This window comes from Scylla paramamosain, chromosome 4, assembly GCF_035594125.1.
Source record: "Scylla paramamosain isolate STU-SP2022 chromosome 4, ASM3559412v1, whole genome shotgun sequence".
In the NCBI taxonomy this organism is placed as follows: domain Eukaryota; kingdom Metazoa; phylum Arthropoda; class Malacostraca; order Decapoda; family Portunidae; genus Scylla; species Scylla paramamosain.
In genome coordinates this window covers 15,006,926-15,030,173 of record NC_087154.1, presented here as the reverse complement: position 1 = coordinate 15,030,173, position 23,248 = coordinate 15,006,926, and the positions used below count along the sequence as shown (strand labels likewise).

The 23,248-nt window shown below is 37.9% G+C and overlaps 1 protein-coding gene and 1 long non-coding RNA gene across 6 annotated transcripts in view; one reads left to right on the top strand and one right to left on the bottom strand.

The window, feature by feature from the left end:
- Positions 1 to 16,718, bottom strand: part of LOC135099776 (clathrin interactor 1-like) — a 173,493-nt gene extending 156,775 nt beyond the window's left edge. For all 4 annotated transcript variants that reach the window (XM_064002298.1, XM_064002297.1, XM_064002296.1 and 1 more), the window contains exons 1-2: positions 16,542 to 16,718; positions 1,689 to 1,768 (exon numbers count right to left, since the gene is read on the bottom strand). In XM_064002298.1, the coding sequence (XP_063858368.1) occupies positions 1,689 to 1,768; positions 16,542 to 16,582 (121 nt within the window). In that variant the 5' untranslated portion in view covers positions 16,583 to 16,718. The remainder of the gene's footprint in view (positions 1 to 1,688; positions 1,769 to 16,541) is intronic.
- Positions 16,719 to 17,305: 587 nt separating this feature from the next.
- On the top strand, positions 17,306 to 19,582 carry LOC135099775 (uncharacterized). 2 transcript variants are annotated; one of them, XR_010268368.1, is made up of 3 exons: positions 17,306 to 17,438; positions 18,340 to 18,462; positions 18,945 to 19,582. It is a non-coding gene; the product is annotated as an uncharacterized LOC135099775 (long non-coding RNA). The 2 variants fall into 2 exon arrangements; XR_010268369.1 differs by having other exon boundaries at positions 17,385 to 17,540.
- The last annotated feature ends 3,666 nt before the right edge of the window (positions 19,583 to 23,248 follow it).

The window sequence follows — 23,248 nt, the reverse complement described above, 5'->3', positions numbered from 1 at the left end:
TAATATATCTCTATTTTATACTTTTATCTTATTTTATTGTATTTTTATTTTATTTTTATTTTTATTTTATATGTATGTTTTTGTGCATGTGTAGTATGTGTGTTTCTTTTATTGTGACTTTTTACCTTTGGGATTTAATGGTAAACAATTTATCAAATCTTTTACATTAATATATAATAGTTGTAAGAGACTTATGTATCTGAATGTATTGTGATTGATGTGTCTATCGTAATTACTAAATATCTATTGTAACCTGAGTAATAACCACTTTGGTGGATAATAAACAAATCTGAATCTGAATCTGAATCTGAATCTCTCTCTCTCTCTCTCTCTCTCTCTCTCTCTCTGTGTATCTAAATCAGCTGCTGCCTGCATGGCAGTATCCTTGTTTGCCCAATGTGGTAACATTGCTGCATAAATGCATAACTGGCAACTCATACCAGCAGGCTGTTTGCTCAGCCAGCCTGAGATCCCAATTCTCCATAAGTGCCATTCAATTGCCACCCAAATGCTAGTGTAACCCACCTGAACCACTCAAAAGAATATCTCAGTTGGCAGTATTTTTTTCAAGATACTTGAGAGGGGAAGCTGTGTTGTGTGACAGGTTCATGACAGAGGGAGAAAAAACCAAGTAAAAGACTTGCGAGGTTTCAAAGGCCAATGATTTATGTCTAGTCAAATTAAATTAAAGCAATGTGTATTCACAAAGTCATCTCTATCTGTGCTCTACTGGAAAGTTTGTGAGGTTACAGGCATTAAGGAGGAAGTCAAGGAAGGTTTTATGTGAAAATGACAAATAAATCTTTGTAGTAAGATGGGGTGTATCATTCACCTACTGAACCATATGGCAATCATCCACAACATTTATGATGAATGTGTTTTCCAGACAAGAAACATTGTGAGAGATGTAAAAAATGCTGCATAATCAAGTTTTTATACTGCAAAATTTTCAATCTTGAACTCGAGGCTAGCATAAAATTAGCTGATTGCTAGTCAGTTACTCACATTCCCAGTTTCCCGCCAAGATTGTGACAGTGAATAATTTAAATTGTATTGCATAATCTTGAGAGAAAAACCTATCAGCAATATCATACACTTACAGTAACGTGAACTACATGGACATGGTGTTCCTCTGCCATTTTTATGTACTTGCCCGGCATTCCTGTTCTATCTGTCCCCCACCCACACTTAAATTTCACAACACAGCAACACAAAGCCTCAAAATGTCCATGTCCATAGAACATTTTCAATTTAGAATACCTATACTTTCATCTCTAGCAACATCCACAGAAACTTGTTACATCTTGTATACTTGTGCCATGGGTCTTAGCACCCTCAGCACACTGGCATGAACCAAGTGTCCAGTCAAAGTATAAAGGAGTGTATAAATAAATTAAAAGAAACTGGTGCACCTTCCCATTAAAAATACATAGACAGCAAGACTTTGAGATGGCAATTTACTTAAAAAAATGCACAGCTATTGATAAAATAATTAAAACAGTCACAGCTCATACAAACTATACATCATGATATTCAACTACACACAAGCACTTTAATAAGCACTTTAATATGAACTACAAATGAGTGAATTTGATAATAAAAGTAAGATGTACTATAACAGATATAAAGGTTTAGAAAAAAACATGAACCAATGATGCTAGAACATATATTCAGAGCCAGCAACTAACCTGTTGGCCCCCACGCCTCATCATTGGTGGCTTCCCGAACTTTGGCCTCCACCTCTGTGTAGTTCATCACCATGTTGGTGCTGTAAGGAATAATTTGTCAGTAATAACTCACACGATATAGCAGTAATAAATATGTTTAAATGGGCACTTCTATCATTGCAATCATGTGGTGTAGTGGTTGGTTATGTTGTAGCCCATCTTTGCCTGTCAGAAAATTAATCAAGAACATAAGCTGACCTTGTAACCCAGTAGCCCAACCATGACGCCTTAAACCAACACAGCAGGGCATGCAACTGAACTCCTCTAACCATCTGGAGGTGTTTATCCTGCAGTGGACTTGTATAGGCTGATAATGATGACTATATAATCCTTCCTTGTACACAGTTATTCAGAACCTTATTTATGAAATCATGAAAGTGAGAAAAGCAATGTTATGTTCTTTGCACTCAAAAGCTAAATACTAACAGAGAAAGTTAATATTTTTATAAAAAGAGTGTAATACAACATCATGCTTACTGTCTTATAGGAAGTTTGGGAATTCTGAAACTCACAATAATGTCTAAGATTCCATTCTTCATCTTTCCCTCTGCTATTTCATCCAGATAGTATCACTGCCACTTCCTCTATCCCTCTATCTCTAAAGCTGAACACTGGATGACTCTGGACTTGTTCCTTCTCCCACCCTCAATGTTATGCCTACTACTAAAATTCTCTGTAACCATGTTTTCCATGCCCTCTCAGGTCCTCATCCTCAAAGGGCCTCCAGTTTTGGTAAACTCATCCTATCCTTCTCTGTAACTGTGCTTTCTGCCCATTATATTCTCATCCTCTCCTTTATACGATTGTTGTAGCCCTGCATTTTTTCTCTTTCTTTCCTCCTTATAAAATGGATACAACTAACAACTTACAAACTGAACTTACAGTTCAGTTTTCATTTTTTCATTTACATTAAATTCAGAAAGAAAGATAAGAAGAGGACCATGCTAGAGAATTTAAAGTGACAAACATGGGAAATGAAAATTTTAATTTCTTTACAGTTGTCAAACCATGAATTTGTGTTCTATTTCCCTAAAAGTTTTATGAAAATGCCATGTCCATTTTTTAAACATAATGGAAACACTGAGAAATTGATATGAAAGTATGATGAATTGGCTATCTGAGGTGTGTCATCAAGAACCTATGACAGAATACTTGCAGTGAACATGCAAATCCAATATGTCTCCAAAAGGGCCAGGATGATCACCAAAGGGGAAGTGATTTCTTGTTGGTCTTGACTGCCCTCAGCTTTTCTCTCCATTTATATCAATATTTAGTTTTGGTTTCCTTATTGAAATATACACTCTTCCATACTCTCTCACTGACTGAATGACCAGGGCAGAGCAAACTTGGTATTATTCAGTGCCTCAAAAACTAAATTCTTCCATCTAGCAACTCGACACAACCTTCCAGACAACTATCCCCTCTTCTTCAATGACACTCAACTGTCTCCCTCTTCTACAATGAACATCCTCGGTCTGTCCTTTACTTATAGTCTGAACTGGAAACTTCACATCTCATCTCTAGCTAAAACAGCTTCTATGAAGTGACGCGTTCTGAGACATCTCCGCCAGTTTTTCTCATCCCCCCAGCTGCTAACTCTGTACAAGGGGCTTACCCGTCCATTTATGGAGTATGCTTCACATGTCTGGGGGTTCCACTCATACCACTTTTTTAGACAGGGTGGAATCAAAAGCTTTTCATCTCATCAACTCTTCTCCTCTAACTGACTGTCTTCAGTCAGCAATGATGTATCTCTAGCTATCTTCTACCACTATTCTCATTTTAACTGCTCTTCTGATCTTGCTATCTGCATACCTCCTCTCCTCCCGCAGTCTCGCTGCACAAGACTTTCTTCTTTCTCTCACCCCTATTCTGTCCACCTCTCTAATGCAAGAGTTAACCAGTATTCTCAATCATTCATCCCTTTCTCTGGTAAACTCTGGAACTCCCTGCCTGATTCTGTATTTCCACCTTCCTATGACTTGAATTCCTTCAAGAGGGAGGTTTCAAGACGCTTATCCTTCAGTTTTTGACTACCACTTAGGATCTTATTTGGGGACCAGCATCTCACTGGGCTTTTTTCTTTTTATTAAATTTTTGTTGCCTTGGCCAGTGTCCCTCCTGGATAATAAAAAAAAATAAATAAAAAAAATCTCTTAAGAAGCATTCCTTATTAAAACACACTCTTCCATACTCTCATTTCTTAAGAAGCACTTTTTTTTTTTTTTTTTTTTTTTAGATTTCTCTGTTTTGGCAACATGACCAAGCCTCTTCTCTTTTGGAGGTAATGGGATATCCCCTCTTTGGGATCTTCATTTTCACCATTAGGACCATCACTAAGAATGATCAGAAGACTGTATAAAGTGGTCATGAGCATCCATTGCTGAAGGATGAACCTTTGACATCACACTTGCAGCTGCAAGTTCAACCCGCTGCCAATCAGGCCAAAATCATCAAAACCAGAGAGGTCACTTTTCACTCTCCTGTTATTACAAAAAGAAAACAATATTTTGTTGAATAAACATCTACCATAGATGCTACATAACTACAATATGTCCTTTCAAATTACATTAGAAAAATAATATGTAAGACACATATAGAAAATATACTGAAGTGTGTCCTTTTATGAAAATTCATTCATCCACCACATGCGCTCACAGTAATTACACATCCTATGGATTTTGAATAAACAATTTCATTTCCTATAGTACTATCCAGTGTTTAGCTCATGGGTGTGCACCAACACATTATGAAGAGCATTTGTTGGCAGCCATGCTATGAAGCATCAACAGAAGAATTCCAGTAATAAAACATTTTTATACAAATCCAGAAGAACTGGCAGGATTATCATTTTCAGTTTTCTTAACTCTACAGTAATCACTCATTTCTGGAAACCAACACAAATTTTTAAGAAGTATCATAACACTGATGATCCACATGGCAATGACACAAATCTTCCCTCTCCTAATGCATATTCATTACTAAAGTTGCCAAAGGGACAAGGACTGGCTGGCGAGATTAGGTTAGTTTTAATTAATTCAATTTAGGTTTAGTTTTATGAATAGGATGTTGAAGAACAATAAGGTGCATTGTGGCCATGATACCAGAACAAACCCCAAGAAAACATTTACCACATTCCCACTATCTAATCTCATGACTGTCCAAGATCTTTCTGAAGTCATCATCACTAAACATGTCACATCCTTCACTGAAAGCAAAATTTTTGGACATTCGGTATTGATCAATCAGCACTTTTGTTCAATGTCAAGTTTCACCTTTAGATAGTATTCCTTGATACCTATTTTCATTTGCTTGTCCAAAACATTTTTAATTTTCTTTCCTCTTGTTTAATGGAATTTATGAATTTCACCTTCATCAAACATGCTATGTTCATATTTTAGATAATTAATACATTCTTTGTGATAATTTACTAACTCATCTCTTTTCATTAATGCAGCTTTCTGTGAATTACTAATTTGTTAAAAGGAAAGAGGGAAAGATAAAGGTTCCATTATTTCTTCTGTGGCATTCATACCCATGATTTTTCATTTCATGTTAATGCTGCAATGCTGATAGAATACAAGATTTTATTGCAATCCAACCTTTTTTTTTCCACCACGAAATTAATTTCACTAGAAATGGGTTTATGACATAACTGTCAATGCATATCCACTCAAGCATTATTTAACAAAGGTGTACTGAAATGCATGACTTAGAATAACACACAAGCTTGCTTACTAGGTACAGAATGATCATATTTGTAATTGCATATGTATATCTTGCTATCCCAAGGAGGCAGTAGACACCTGCCAAAACGATAATTACTCCCAGTGAGGTCTAAAGCACTGTTCAGGGGGTGCTGTGAACTTATCATTAAACCCAGCTGTGACCCCACTGAACATTTCCCTTTGTGTCTCACAACACAAGGGGGCAGTCACAGCCTGCGCTCTAAAGACAACTCTCTTCCTCCACACAAAACTACAAGCACCTAATAACACACACACCCTTCACTCAAAAATTTTAAAATCATCATGGTGACTCCTACACCAGCCTCAGAGTCCCCATCTGGGGAGGGAACCATAAATGTTCCCAGGTCGGACTGCCTTACTGTCGATGACCCTAGGTGTCTTGACACCCCCCTCAACTTTTTCTTCATTAACTTCTGCAACATTCGCAGTCTAAGATCTAATTTTTAATCTGTAGAACACCACCTCTCCTCTTCTAAACCTCATCTTTTCCTCACTGAAACTCAGGTGTCTGAGGTAACTGACAGTAGCCCCTTTTCTTTTCCCTCCTACTTTCTCTATCCTCATTTTCGATCCAAAGCTGGATGCTGCGTTTATGTGCACAATGACTTAACCTGCTCTCGTGCCCACGCTCTTGAATCTTCCGAGTCTTCCACCATCTGGCTACGACTACAGAGTCACTCTCATACTAAATTTATCTGTGCTGTATACCTCTCACTTAACTCCTCTGACTATAAGAAATTCTTTGACTACTTAACTTCCAAAGTGGAGCACATTCTGACCCTCTTCCCTTTTGCAGAGATCTCCATTCTTGGAGACTTCAATGTTCACCACCAGATTTGGCTTTCCTCTCCTTTCACTGACCATCCTGGTGAACTAGCCTACAACTTTGCTATCTTCCATGACCAAGAGCAATTGGTGCAACACCCTATTCATATTCCTGACCGTCTTTGAGAAACGCCCAACATTCTTGACCTTTTCCTGACCTCTAATCCTGCTTATGCTGTCACCCTTTCTTCTCCCTTGGGGTCCTCCGATCACAATATCATATCTTTATCTTGTCCTATCGCTCCAATCCCTCCTCAGGATCCCCCTAAGCGAAGATGTCTCTGGCGTTTTGCCTCTGCTAGTTGGGGGGACCTGAGGAGGTATTTTGCTGATTTTCCTTGGAATGACTACTGCTTCCATGTCAGAGACTCCTCTTTGTGTGCTGAGCGCATAACAGGGGTGATAGTATCTGGCATGGAAGTGTACAATCCTCACCCTTTTTCTCATCCTAAACCTTCTAAACCTTGGTTTAACACAGCTTGTTTTCAAGCTATACATGATAGAGAGGTGACCCACAAAAGGTACTTAAGCCTTCCATCACCAGAATCTCATGCACTTTATATTTCTGCCTGGAACCATGCCAAGTCTGTTCTCCAACTAGCCAAAAACTCCTTCATTAACAGAAAATGTCAAAACCTTTCAAGATCTAACTCCCCTGTTGACTTCTGGCATCTAGCCAAAAATATCTCCAGTAACTTTGCTTCTTCTTCTTTCCCTCCTCTATTTCAACTAGATGGCACCACGGCTATCACATCTATTTCTAAAGCTAAACTCTTCGCTCAAACCTTTGCTAAAGACTATACTTTGGACGCTTCTGGGCTTGTTTCTCCCTCTCCTCCACCCTCTGACTACTTCATGCCACCTATTAAAATTCTTCACAATGATGTTTTCCATGCCCTCACTGGCCTAAACCCTCGGAAGGCTTATGGACCTGATCGGGTCCCTCCTATTGTTCTCCGAAACTGTGCCTCCATGCTTGCACCTTGCCTAGTCAAACTCTTTCAGCTCTGTCTGTCAACATCTACCTTTCCTTCTTGCTGGAAGTTTGCCTACATTCAGCCTGTTCCTAAAAAGGGTGACCATTCTAATCCCTCAAACTACCGTCCTATTGCTTTAATTTCCTGCCTATCTAAAGTTTTTAATCTATCCTCAACAGGAAGATTTTTAAACATCTATCACTTCACAACCTTCTATCTGATTGCCAGTATGGGTTCCGTCAAGGCCGCTCTACTGGTGATCTTCTGGCTTTCCTTACTGAGTGTTGGTCATCCTCTTTTAGAGATTTTGCTGAAACTTTTACTGTGCCTTGGACATATCAAAAGCTTTTGATAGAGTCTGGCACAAAGCTTTGATTTCCAAACTACCCTCCTATGGTTTCTATCCTTCTCTCTGTAACTTCATCTCAAGTTTCCTTTCTGACCGTTCTATTCCTGCTCTGGTAGACGGTCACTGTCCTTCTCCTAAATCTATTAACAGTGGTGTTCCTCATGGTTCTGTCCTGTCACCCACTCTCTTCTTATTATTCATTAATGATCTAAACAAAACTTCTTGTCCTATCCACTCCTACGCTGATGATACCACCCTGCACTTTTCCACGTCTTTTCATAGACGTCCAACCCTTCAGGAGGTAAACATTTCACGCAGAGAAGCCATAGAACGCTTGACTTCAGATCTTTCTAAAATTTCTGATTGGGGCAGAGCAAACTTGGCATTGTTCAATGCCTCAAAACTCAATTCCTCCATCTATCAACTCGACACAACCTTCCAGACAACTATCCCCTCTTCTTTAATGACACTCAACTGTCCCCCTCTTCTACACTGAACATCCTCGGTCTGTCCTTTACTTATAATCTGAACTGGAAACTTCACATCTCATCTCTAGCTAAAACAGCTTCTATGAAGTTAGGCGTTCTGAGACGTCTCCACCAGTTTTTCTCACCCCCCCAGCTGCTAACTCTGTACAAGGGCCTTATCCGTCCTTGTATGGAGTATGCTTCACATGTCTGTGGGGGTTCCACTCATACTGTTCTTCTAGACAGGGTGGAATCAAAAGCTTTTCATCTCATCAACTCCTCTCCTCTAACTGATTGTCTTCAGCCTCCCTCTCACCGTCGCAATGTTGCATATCTAGCTGTCTTCTACCACTATTTTCATGCTAACTGCTCTTCTGATCTTGCTAACTGCATGCCTCTCCTCCTCCCGTGGCCTCGCTGCACAACACTTTCTTCTTTCTCTCACCCCTATTCTGTCCACCTCTCTAACACAAGAGTTAACCAGTATTCTCAATCATTCATCCCTTTCTTTGGTAAACTCTGGAACTCCCTGCCTGTTTCTGTATTTCCACCTTTCTATGACTTGAATTCCTTCAAGAGGGAGGTTTCAAGACACTTATTCATCAATTTTTGACCACTGCTTTGACCCTTTTATGGGACTGGCATTTGAGTGGGCATTTTTTTTTATTGGATTTTTGTTGCCCTTGGCCAGTGTCCTTCCTACATAAAAAATAAATAAATAAATAAAAAAATAACCATATGTATTATTTGTAATTCATATCTAATTCCTAATCATTCTAACGAAATCTGAAAAACACTGGTAAAAAGTTGTTTGGAGTTCACTTATAGTACCAGTATGCCTATCACAGTACTGAAACTACTATATCTATCCGGAGCTTGACCTTCCGCATACAAGACATTAGGTGAATTTGTTGAGGGAAAAAGCATACTTTATAGGCCAGAAAATACAGCAAGTTCATTGGGTACAATAACAAAAAATGGTACTTTAGCCATACCACCAAAAACAAATATATTCTCCTATAAAATAGAGCACAATGCTATGTTTAGGTTCATCCTGTCTTAACACCACTTATGACCAACACTCACAGTCAACAATGGGTACACCGCAACAACAGTCACAGCCAAAGAATATTTACCAAAGAGGTGATGTTCTGAACAGGCAGAGTAATGCCAAGTTCATCAAAAGATACGGAATAGACCAGGATGCTATTTTGTGTTACTCAGCTTGTTAGCAAGTGACATCAAGAGGACAGACCCACTCATCATTCTGGAGATGAATGTCATCATAACATTATACTATCTTGCCAACAGGAATGTGCAGATATGAAGCAGCAATGACCTCGGCCTATCAGAGTCCAACATCAACACAGTCATCAGCAAAACCATACAAACCCTCGCTGACATCAACATTCTCTGGCGCTTTGTAAGTTTCCTTACCACCTAACATAGTTGATCTTCACATTAAAATCAGTAAAGCTGTATGATACAACTGCATATTGCTAGAAAAAACTTGTATTACATAACTGCAGCACACAATAGAAAGTTTGTAAGTAAAGAAAATAATTTGCAGAAAGCAATACATCCTGAAATAAAAAATCTCAGTTTATATTCTTGGGCAGCAGCTAAATCCACACACTCATATCTAGAGTCCATGTCTAAGTGCAGCTTTAACAGCATTTACAATGGATACACCCATGTGTGTCATGTGATGAAGCAACCAACCAGGTATTGACATACTACTCTGAATATTTATGCATTAAAAATACCTATATTCTATACTAAAATTTTATCATGTGCAAGTTTCACAATATACTGTTTGTTATATCTCTGTAACTGAGCACCTCCCTTTTTAATCGGTTTTCGAACAAGATTCTCAATTCATAACTGTTTCAGTTGCCGTACCATAATTCAGTTCTCCAACAAAGTTAGTTGATTTCAAATACTAAACAACAAAGCAAAAGCTGCCTTTTATTATTAATTTATAGTTTCTGTAAGTATTTCCATCATTTTTATGTATTTGGAGGAGAAACTGTGGGTAAGACCACTGAAGAACCCATTATTTCCCATTGAAGAGCCCATCAAAGAACCTCAAAGTAAACAGTTTTCATGACTCAGGAGTAATCCCAAGCTACTTGTGGCTCTCTCAGTTACTCACAACACCATCACTACTACACAACTGCATTTTCCCAGAAGCATTTCCCAACAAAAAGATGTAAGTGTTATGATCACCTTCATTTTAATGGTAAGTGGGTTGCTCTTCTGTGTCACTCTGAAAGGCTTCTCTCACTAGATCAATGATAAAGAGAATAACTGCATGGTCTAAACAGTATCTTCTCATGAGTTCTGTGTCACTAAGTTAATACAATACATCTTATCTGGGTAAATAATTTCTAAGCTGGAGATGTGGAGCAGCCATCATGGTAATGGGAGTGTCTATCATAAGCCATTAAGACTGGGTAGACAAATGTCCAGGAATGAAGTAATCCAATTTACATTGATTCCTATGGGGAAAACAGTCCATTTCTAAACATTTTGGATTTTGAATGGTATTCAGGAACAAATCAAGTTCAAGAACAGAGGTTCCACTGTATACATTTTTTTTTTAAGAAACAAGAATGCATTTTTCTCTTATTTTTTTCTTATTTCACCTTAAATATTCATACTGTTGCTTAGTTATGTAGTTGTATGTCTGCATGTCTGGTGTGGTATTGTGTTGTGTGTGAATGTCCATTTTGCATTAGTTGTGGAGGGGGGAAATGTGGGATGTGCATGTTCCTTATCCATGTTCCTTATCCAGAGCGTCTGTGCCTTGCACAGACATTCACACTCGCATTTTCTCCCTTTACTTTCCACCCACCAAGTGGCTGTCAGTGATTCAGCCCTGATTCCATCATCCCTTTAACTGTGCCTCTGTAACTAGTATGGAAATAAACCCCTCAGATGAAGTGGACATTGCTTTACCATGACTGCGTACTGCAGAGGGGATTGTGAGCGCCCGCCATCACAATGCACTCAGACCCATAATCACAGCTGAGGCTGGTGAGTTACCCTGCGGTAGTCAGGGCATAACAATACCATTCTCCTTTATTGGTTGGTTTTCAACTTTTTCTTGAATCAGATTTATAGACTGCCACAACTCACAAAAACACAGTCATCATCCCCCGGTTTGTTATTGTTGACAGCCCTTGCTCACCACCTAATTAAATAATCATGTGTCTGGCAGTGTGACAGGATTCTGTCCAGAGATACCACTGTTTCATAATAAATGCCATTATTTCAATAGTCAATGACTCTGATATGTGTTTTCTTTATGTTATTTGGGCTAAATATAGTGTCTTGATGCATGCATTGTCTTTTCTGCAAGAACTGGCTGTTTTAACATGTGTAACAGGGCTCTCTATGGAGATTTCTCATATTACCTTTTAAATGTTGTAGTTTTTACTCAGCAAAGATATACTATTAGCATTATTATTATCATGTACTCCTGATAATGAAAACTTCACTGAAGTACAGCCTTATTTCATAAGTGAGAGAAAATAAAAATTCATAACTGATTACTCTTAACACTGTCTACATTCCTCAGAGATTGTACTATGGACACCTGGCAGTTGTGACCATGAACTACAAGTCTTGATATCTCCAATTCTCTAGCATCATGGAAGCACAAATCCACCTACTTCATGTGATCCTGGTTCTGCAAATTTTTTCTAATTGAACTTCAATTGCATTATTCAAGGAACACCATGTCCTAACACAAAAAAAGACTATTACAAAAACAAACTACATATTGGGTGGACACAAGAAAAAACTTTTCAATGTGACAAGACAACAATGATTCACAAAAATAGGCAAAGATATAGTTCAATAATAAAACCATTTGTGACTAGTCAAGTTTTTACAACTAAGTGTTGATAGACTAGTGCCAGAAAAATACCCAGGTGAAAAATCATGGTGATGGCTATGCTGTGGAAATGGACATGCCAAAATATGAACATAGAAAATACAATGTGGGCAGACTTATTGAAAGACAGCAGGTTTTTAGTGTGATGTGTAAAGACACCAGAACTTTTCTTCATAACAGTAGAAAATTGTGAAGCTAATACTTTTCACAATTATAGAGCACAAAACTGAGTCAGATACTGTGATCATAAGTGAATACTGGAAAGCATATGACTCACCAAAGGTGGTTTCCTTTAAATGAACCACTCTCAATTTTATTGATCATTTACTGATACCTACACAAATACAATCAAAAAGATTGTGGTACAGGAGGAGGAAAAAGAACTCCATTGGATATTTAGCCAAGGTCTGTTTCCAACTACATACAGAGGGACACAATGGATTTCATTAGTTCCTCCAGGCTATGGCCTATTTTTATCCCCAATAACAAACAACTGCATATGTTCTAGAATAATCTATATCCCTGGTGGCTGACAGCATGCTGTATGTGCCATGCAGCTGAGAAAAAACTACAGGTTAGGTTAGATTGTGTACATATATAACCAATATTTGCAATAGATTAGTGATCTATGAAATAGGGGGAGCTAGATAGGTGAAGTGAGGTTAGGTTATTAAGCAATGGGATATCTTGAGGGGGGATGATAGCCCACTGCTAGGTTAGGTCAAGTGGGGTTAGGTTTATGATCAATGGGGGATGTCTGAGGCAGCCCCCAGTTGGGTTAACTTTGGTTAAATTAGATTAAGCAGGATTAGGTTAGTGAACTAGAAATGTAATAATAATACAAAGGATTTTCTATGTCTAGGGATAATTTTCATGCATTTACAGTTTCTTTACACAGCAGGGATCTTTGAGATGTTGGTTTTATCCCATACAATTCTGACAAAATTTGGAATCATGGTTGATTTTTTTTCCCAAAATTAACATATTCTGGGCTAATATTCCCTCCTAGAAAACCTCAGTTGACAAACAGGCCCTCAAGACTAATGCAAGAGAAAGAATGGGCATGGGAGTACAGTACATACTTGGAGATAGAGACATTCCAAGGTTCTGCCCTATTTGAATGCATTACTTAAAAACTAATCAAGTTTAGGGATTTACAAGCCATTTTTTTTTAATTAACAGGCATAATCAATTGCAATATTTTATCACATATGCAATAAGGATCATTCAGATTTATTACATAATGTGGGCTTTATTTCCAGTCAAAGAAAAGCTTAACCACATACTGTAAAATTACTAAACTAAATATAATCAAATTCAATCTCTCAAAGGATTGGTATTATATCATATTCTATTCCTAAAAAGCTAACTGCATCAAAACTCAGCCAACTGCTACACACCCTCCTAAGTGTCATGTACAGTACATCCTCCATACCATCACATAAAGGGCTGCTTGAATGTGTCAAATGAGGACAGAAATAATCAAGTAGAGGATTTTATCCTTGCTTCTTTGAGCTTGGTCATTTATGTTTGCATTTTTATTCACATTTATATAAGGGTTTTCTTATTTTTGTGTTTTATTTGTTATATTATGTCTAATATAATATGTGGCAAAACCAAGAAGCGTGATAAATTTCTCTGCTATACTGATACAAAGACTCTTCAACAGGAATACATTTTGGTGCCCTTTTCCAAAACAAATTTCTCTATTTTACTACATCTTACTTCTCCAGAAATTTTATTATGAAAAGGGAAAATTTACAACAATGAAAGTATTATAAAAAAAACTTGATTTATTCCATATATTTCAAGTTGACGTATTGTAAGCACTGCATTCTAGCAGATGACTATAGTGAACTATTATCATAAATATATTCCAGAAGGGGAATAATTTAATGGTGATGGGCATTATTGTCAATTTAAGTATAACAATCCACTTTAATGAGTGGATGAACCAGCAAGGATCTGGGACCACAGTTCCAAACTCCCAGACCCAAGCCTTTATGAGCACACTCCAAATGTGGTGCAGTTAGTCACACTTGCAGGGCAGTCAGAGTTACATTCCTACTACCATTCATTGGATAGCAGTTATACTCAAGGAGAGATCAGAGTTACACTCCTGCTAAAATTCACTGGGAAGCAGCTACACTCAAGGAGCAATCAGAGTTACACTCCTGCTATGACACACAGCAGTTGTTCTCACTCAGCCTTACTGCTTCCCTACAAGGGATGCAATTCAACTACAAGGCTGATGGTCATAAGATGCTAGATATCACTTACCTATGGTCAACTATAAGCACTAAGATGAATATGAGCCCCAATTTTAACATTTGTCAGTTAAAAAAAAAAGTTTCTCTATTCTTTTCACTGAAAAGTGAACAGATGCAATTCTCAAATTTACTTTTAAGTACCAGACATTTTGCTGAAATGTAACTAACATGTTTTACAAATATTAGTGATGCAGGTAAAGATGACTAAGTACTGCAGCTATGGCCACCTCACACCATCCTCTCCCTACATGTGCACTCAGAAAAAACTTCAGCAGTCCTCTCCCTCATATCACAGCATGGAGTGAAATCAAAGTTGTGGTTAAATTTAATCATTCTCATGCATAACTTCAATACTTGTTAATTTAACAGAGTAAGCTTATAAAGCTCTGAAGTGTTTGTAAAGACAAAAAAAATCTTGAATTAAATGGACAGTATCCCTCACTCTCTTATCATATAATTATGCTCATCTACCTCTACCACAATATCTTGGTTAATCTAGATATCACGTCCATGTTACATACAAGCATGAAACTCATGTCACATAGAAGGTTCAGTGACCTTGCCATAAACATAAAAAAACTGGGGGGGCATGTGTCTAGTATGGCTGTAATAGCACTCATGTGGAGAAATTCAATATTTTCTAAGTCCAGTGAGCTCTGCACTGAGATGATTTTCTTTTGTTTATAACTAGGATTTGTGGGTAGCAGCATATTAGGATTTCATGGTATCTATACAGCTGATCCCTCTAATTACACACTGATACTTGTGAGGCCATTCACGAGGCCACTAACGATGACTTTCCACAGTAGGTTCAGTTACACTTTTCATTTGTTTTAGAGATGCGTCAGGCATTCTGATAGAGGCTCACTGTCCAGTGGAGGGAGATCAAGCAAACAGTGCCAGTGTTCAGCAGGAAAAAAGTCACTATGTGAGATATCTAGCAACAGCAATAGTTAAGATGCAATATACAGACATAAGAAAGAGGATCCATGTGTTTATTAAGGAAGACATCAAGCTGTGCCCATCTCCATCACCTTGAGAATCTCCACACCAAACCAGTAATGCATAACAGTATAATTTTTGAGGTCACTCCTTAGGTTACGTTATGCTAGGTTGGGTTAGATTAGGTTAGGTTACGCTAGGTTAGGTTAACATGCTAGCAGGCAGGGTCCAGGAGGGGCACGGCCCCACCAGCTAGGTTAGTTAACGTCCTAGGGGGGTGGGGGGTCTAGGGGCTTGGATTGCTTAGGGAAATTCAAAATATTAAGGGAAATTCCCTTAGAATCTTGAGTGTCCTTATTTCACTTATTTTCACCCCCCCCTTCCCCCAAAATCCCACAGGCCCCAAGCTTGTTAGAGGGGTTGGGGGAATGGGGGGGGGGGCAGACTTCTAATCAAGAAATACCAATATTTCTTTTGGGTAAATATGTACTTCAATATTACACCCAATGCTGTAGCCACTTTTTTTCTCCTCTAAAAATTTCATCACATAGGATAGTTATTCCAGATTCAATAATATATATATATATATATATATATATATATATATATATATATATATATATATATATATATATATACTGCATGAACCTGGGTTCAATACTCACACAGATGACATAGGTTTTAAGAATTGTGTACCAAGATTATATAATAAACTACCTAATCAAATCAAGGCTAGTGCTAATGCAAACATCTTTAAGAAAATAAAAACATTTTTATTCACTGACTGTTACAATATGGAGGACTTGTGTATTAGTGAGAACTATACTTTGTAAAGTAATTATGCAGTAGCTTATATATAGGACTTCTGTATTACTGAGAAACTATGTTTTGCATTATATGTAATTATGTAGTGGTTTATTTATTTATTATTATTTTTTTACAATGCAATGTGTGTGTGTGTGTGTGTGTGTGTGTGTGTGTGTGTGAATATTATTTTATTATTATTGTAATGTTCAAGGAAAATATGCTAAGTATGTATAATCATGTTGAGCGTCTTTCCTTGGTGGAATGAAGCCTAATAACCTACTAAACAATAACGACGTGTGAAATTGCAATACAACTTTATGTAAGAAAATAAAAATTCGTCCTCCAAAGAGAAACGCACGTGACTCTAGATACACATCCCTGCCTAGGTTTATCCTGACCCATCAAGGGAAACCCATTCCTGCATCAGCAGTGCCTCGCCCTGCCCTCCTGCTGGCACGACAAGGCGACCACCTGAGTGATGAGCCAATCAGCTGAGTGACGGGAACCACTCATCACTTAATACTTACACTTTTTCAGTAAGTTCTCTCACTTTCCACATGTTTAACATATTAAGTGAGGTTTCTGTTACGTTGCTAGTGTCTCCGCAGATGTAGCGGTAGCAGGGTTGCTGAGCGAGTCACTGAAATCTGTGAGACCATTCACTTTCCCCTCAACATGGCCACCACAACACGTCACTAACACTCGAATGTCAACAAAAATATTCCCACTTTCTTCAACTGTTCGTGATCATGGTCATTCTTTTCCTTTTGAAAAAATACAAATATCATTTCTTTGTACAATAAATATCAAATTTGAGTAAACTCGTACATAGTACTTATTCGAATGACAACCGCGGCAAATTCAAAATCTAAATCACACATCTTAAATCCATTCACTTGTGTATTCCATATTACGCAAGCAAAGAAATCAGTATTCAAATAAGAAATATACTACTTGATTTTCCGTCTTTGAAGCTTTCTGCTGTTTCATTCATTTTAGTCACATCTCTCAGAGCGTCTTCCTTGCTCTTCCCAGGTGCTTAATTACTTTAGTCATATATTTGAAAGGCAAGATTGGTCTTCACTACGAAAATCAGTCTGAAACTGCAAATTCATTGATTGTCTCTCAAAAATATGACTACAGTAATTAATCTCTCTCTCTCTCTCTCTCTCTCTCTCTCTCTCTCTCTCTCTCTCTCTCTCTCTCTCTCTCTCTCTCTCTCTCTCTCTCTCTCTCTATATATATATATATATATATATATATATATATATATATATATATATATATATATATTATATTGAAATATCTGGGTGATGTTTTGCTGTCACATTGATATATGCTGTTCATGCGCAATGGCGTCAACTGGGAAAAAATTGGACCCGAGAGATTTGGCACGACAGCGGCAGTGGCAGGTCATCCGTGCTGTCAGTATTATTCCTTATCTTGTGGCTTTTATTGTTATTAATTGCTTGCATCACATTGGTTCCGAATTTGTAAGATGAAAGTAACACTTAAATAATAAGCAGGTATGTGTGTGGGTGTGTGGTGACTTGGGGAGCAGGCTGCAAGATGTATAGAGATGCAGGGGATATATTTTTTTGGGGGGAAAACCACTCATTGAATCAAAAGAAGAAAAAAAAAATCTTGCATTAACTTTGACTTGTGACGTCAAAGCAGGCAGGTGTAGTATTAGGAGTGATGGCAGCAAGTGCCAGGGAGGTGGAAGCAAAGTAATAGTGGTGTGGTGAGAAACAGCAAGTGTGATAGTGTATGTGTTGTTTTGTTCATTGTTTATTTAGAAACCTTTATAAAAGTAAGTGTGATGCTGCTGAAGGTGTGTAGTGAGAGAGTAGGCTAGGTATTAAGGCAGGTGTGGTGATGGTGTGTGGTTGGGGGCAGCAAGTGCCAGGCATAATTTTGTGGTGATGGTGGAAGTGGCATGTGATTGTGACAGCAGAATTTTGTAGTGGTGTGTGGTAGGAGCAAGGGCCAGACAGGTAAGACATCTGTAGTTAACTTGTATGAAGCCAGTGATTGAAAAGGTATAATTATAAGTCAACTTGTATAAAGCCAGAGATGGAAAAGGAATAATTATAAGTTGGATACACTGGTTATGGATTAACTAAAGTTACTTCAGTCGCATTACCCCTGGCAAAAGTTATTTTTTCTTTACAAGTTACTAAAGCCAAAATAACTAACATTGCATTTTAAGCTGCCTTTAAGCATCATATATAATCTTCGTGTTTATTTCTTATAAACATTACTTCCAGGTAAAAATTAAAATCAAATAAGAACATTCTTGTTGATAAAAGTAACTTTTTTCAGCTTTCATGGAATTCCTGTGGGCCATAGAACATGACAGGGTGTGCAGGGAAAGGGTCTTCAGAGACTGGCTTGATCCACTGGACGTCTGCTGTATCATGAAATCCTGGACCTTGTAACTCCTTGGTGAGTAACATTTTATTTGTTTCTGTGTATTCATTTTCAGTTGATGTGTATGAAACTTCTAAACTATGTTGTTCAATTACCAAATTATATTATCAATTTAGTTTTTAGTAGCAATGCATTATAAAATTGTTACTAAAATTCTCAAGCAAAAATTTGCAAGTAATTGTCAGCATGTGTTACCTATGAAGTACTTTTTTTTTTTATCACTATATTTTCATGTTTGTCTCAAGTAAATCTAAAATTTATTAAGCAAGTGTACCTGAAAAGCTAAATTGTTTCTGTATAATATAAAGATTTTTTTTTATGAGGGGGAAGATTAATCTGTATAAAAATTATATAGATTGGAGAGTAAAGTGAAAGTTAATTTCATGAACAAAAAAATGGGTATTAGAATAATGTGATGGTTAATTGTTTATGAACAAGATTTTTTAAAGTTATTTTTTGCCTGGATTAATCCTTTAAATGTGCTTCTATGATTGCAGGTGATTCTGATTATTCTCTGAAATCCTTTTCTAATGACTCATGAGCCAGCCAAGAGCTACTGGCAAGCACACCTACAACAGCCACACAAAGACATGTGTGGTGATACAGCAGACATATGGGACACCAAAATCCAGATTCTGCTGTCTCTACAAGTCAGGTGGCACCCTGCTGTACCACTCAGTTAAAAGTGCTCATAAAGCAGCTGTACATATGCAGTTACACAACATGTGCTTCCAAAGAAGAATTCCCCTGAATGAGCCACTAATTGATGATGACCCCAGAGCTTAAGAATATAGAGGAGGCATCCAAGCTGAACTGGCTTACTGCAGAGCACTCAATGAAAATGTGTTTTCATAGGCTCTCTCTCTCTCTCTCTCTCTCTCTCTCTCTCTCTCTCTCTCTCTCTCTCTCTCTCTCTCTCTCCTTGATGTTTCATGCCCATTTAGGACATCACCTAAGGATGTGGCCTTGGCAGAAGAAGATCCATGTCTTCCAGTTGAAGTCTTCCTTCCTCACTTGTTCCTATACCAATGCCTTTTGTCTTGCGTGTACTACCTCAACCTATCTTAACATCCAAGTGCCCTTCAGTATACTCATGTACGCTTCAGTATTGTCAAAATTAAAAAAGTTCAGTTCACAGATTTACTTTTATCCCCCAAAATTTAGCTTAATGTACTACATTTAAAAAAAAAATAAAATAAATAAATAAATATATATATATATATATATATATATATATATATATATATATATATATATATATATATATATATATATATATATATATATATATATATATATATATATATATATATATATATATATATATATATATATATATATATATATATATATATATATATATATAAAATAGAAAATGGTGAAAATCTTAAGAGCAACATGTTAATAACCTATTATCATATCTAAAAGTAAGAGAATAATTATGCATTATACACAAACAAAATGGTCTTGTAATTAATCTTTCTTGGCAGCAATTTCTGCCAGGGAATTAGCTATGACTTCCAGCACTGTAATCATGGCCTCCATGCAGGTGCTGAAAGTAGATTTTGTTACGTCCAGTTGGAAACCCAACATATCCACTGAACCCATGTTCCTTGTCTTGGTGAGGATGCCTTGTTGGATCTCCAACATCTGAGGAACTGTTAGACCTTCTGCCCTAGTTGTGTGTCGCCTGCTGAGACCAGCAGTAGGTAAGGAGATGGCGATGGCAATGATGTTGAGGGCTGGACAGGGAGAGTGCAGAGTGATGTGGGCTGCACTGTTGACAGAATATGGACAGTGGCTTTCCTGGCTTGGCCCTGGCTGATGTGAGGACAGGAGGGATGACTCAGCCAGAGCAGCAAGTGTGGCTGAATGATAGAGCAAAACATATTGTTCCATGCTGCCCTGTTTATCTGTATGAAGACTGAAAGTAATGAAGAACCATCAATGTTATCGCTACTCTCTTGGGATGGTCAGTGCAGAATAATGAGACCCGTTTCATGCTGACTCGTTGTATTGGTTGAATCAGTCAAAACCTGGGAACACGAGCATATTCTCATAAAGACAAATATATATTGGTAACTTAACAGTCTCAGTCTTATGGAATAGGATTATAGGTTTATGTTACTACACACATTGGTAGCTTAACAGTCTCAGTCTTACAGAATAAGATTACAAATTGTGCTACTGTACACTCTTACATAAAACAGGACATATATGTTACACTGAGTATGTTGCAGTCAAGACACTCGCGTGTTGGTGGGTCATTTAACTCATGTAGACTGGAAATCACTCAATGTGAGACGCTCGTTCACAATGTCTGGTCCCCTCTACAGTATACCTGCTTCTGCCCCAGGGCAGGTCAGAGTTGGGTGTCCTCTACACATGTTTCTTGTGTGGAGTCTTTGAAGTCCCTATCTGACCTCCATTAACCTGGCTGAGGCTAACTTTACCAGGTCAGCAAAATATCTTCTCCCCCTCCCATCCACTACCATCCTCAGTGTTTCTCTCTCTCTCTCTCTCTCTCTCTCTCTCTCTCTCTCTCTCTCTCTCTCTGGCAGTAACACTCCCCCTGTTGGGCTTTGCACAAAACCCTAAGTCATGCCTAATGACTATTTTAAGCTGTAGGTTCAGTGTCATGCTATTTGTGCCAAGTGTTGAGAATCACTGTGGGCCCAGGGCCCCTCACTTGAAGAGGGTCATACCGCAGGGTCTTGCAGTCCTGAGTCTTGGAAGTCTGCAATGCCTTCTAGGAGACAAAGTTTCGTAATTGGATGCAGGAGCACTGAACCCTTGGTTTTTACTTTGACCTTCCATACCAGGCTGTCATCACTTGGCATCACTTCCAGAACCTTTCCCAACATCCAGTGATTTCTTGGGAGCTGTTGGTCAGCAACAATAACTATGTCTAAAATCTGAAAATTGTGTTGTGGAGTGATGTTCCCCAGTCTCTGATGCAGCTGTGGCAGGTATTCCTTAGTCCATCTTTTCTAGAATTGGTCAGAAAGGAATTTGGCATGTCTCCAACTTCGTCTGGAAGTCTCATTTATGTGTGGTTTCTTCCCAGTGTCCACTGTGATAGACTCAGTCCTCAATAGGTGTAGTGGGGTGAGTGGTTCCAAGTCACTCAGATCATTAGGGTTCAGTGTGAGCAGTCTACTGTTCATTACACATTACACATTACAGAACACAGTATGGAGTCTGTTGTCACCCAGAATTGCCATTCCAATCACTTGGGAAAGAAAATTTTTTTACAGTACAGATTTTTCTCTCCCAGACTCCACCCATGTGATTAAAAACCCACTCAATGCACCTTATCAAGAGTGCATGTTTCACACCCTCATCCTCATGCCAGCTCTTGGAGTCCCTTTGTAGTTCCTTGTTCTCTCCTGCCAGGTTCATTCCCTGGTCAGACCTAATGCCTCTTCGAGCAGAGAATCAACATAACTGGAAGTGATGCTGGGTGATGACCAGAGCTGGGCACTTCCGCAATCACTTCCGCAAACTTCAAACTCTGCAGTTGCAAAAGGTTAATTTTGTTTTGCGGATTTGCGTTTGCGTTAAAAATCCCTGCAAATTTATAGTTTTGTGTTTGCAGAAATACTTCCACAAATAAAAAACATACCCGCAAACCATATAGTAAAGCAAGCACAAGCTTGTTTTGAGTTGGTAAAGCTTGCAATATCTGAAATGTCAATTTGATTTTGGGGGGATAGGAAAGTTGGGTGAAATATGAATAGGTAAAGTGGGTGGGAAGGGAAGATTGGAGGATTATAGTGAGAAAGGAAATATAGTAGGAGACAAAAAGTTGACGGGCAAACCGTTTTGCTTTTTGACAATGTAAATATCTCTGAAATGTCAAGTTGGCAACTAGAAGCCTTTAGCTCAGGCCTAGTGTTGTCAACTTAGTGCTTTTGGCGCTAAATCTAGCAGTTTTCATAATAATCTAGCACCGAATATCTACGTTTCTTATTCCATAACTAGCGCTCTTTGTTGTCCCATTTAGCACCATATTTCAAAATGTTTTATAATTTAGCGCTTTTTTTTTTTTTTCCTTATGTTAGTGCTGTGCGAAATTTTTTTTATTGTTGGAGGACTAAATTTAGCAAGTTTCAATACAGGGCAGGTGGGGGATTCAAACCCAGCCCATCAAGTGTTAAGTGGACCCAGGTTCAAACCCCCGACTGCCCTGTGATAATAACATTAAAAATTAACATCAATCTATCTATATACCTTAGCTTGGGTAGCCCAAGCAGGGCATAGCCTAGGTAACATAACATTGAAATAACATTAAAAAATACAATGATAATGATAACATTAAAATAAAGTTAATCAACACATCTATTTATCTATCTTTATAATTGACTGACCTACCCTTTTAAGTTGTTTTAACCATGTTTTAATGCTTTTGTTGTAAAAAGAAAAGATATTAAGGAATGGTTTGCTGTTTGCGGATTTGTGGTTGCAGAAAAGTAAATGTCAGGTTTGTGAATTTGTGGTTTGCAGAAGAGATTTTTGGTTTGCGGTGCCCAGCACTGATCCATACATATCGTGTGTAATAACAGGCTCTGTACTGAATTAGGTGTATACTCATTTAGCTACAGCTTTTTTTTTTTTTTTTTAAGAAATTGGTATGCTATCTCTCCTGCAAATAGTGCATCCTTATTGTGCATTGAAATATCAGCCAGCAAAATTAACTGGTTCTTGGCAATATGTGATTTTTATAGCCCTTCTTAAGTTCTTCATCCCATGTCTTTTTCCAAATAATACAGTCTGTGAAGGCACAACTATGAATCATTAG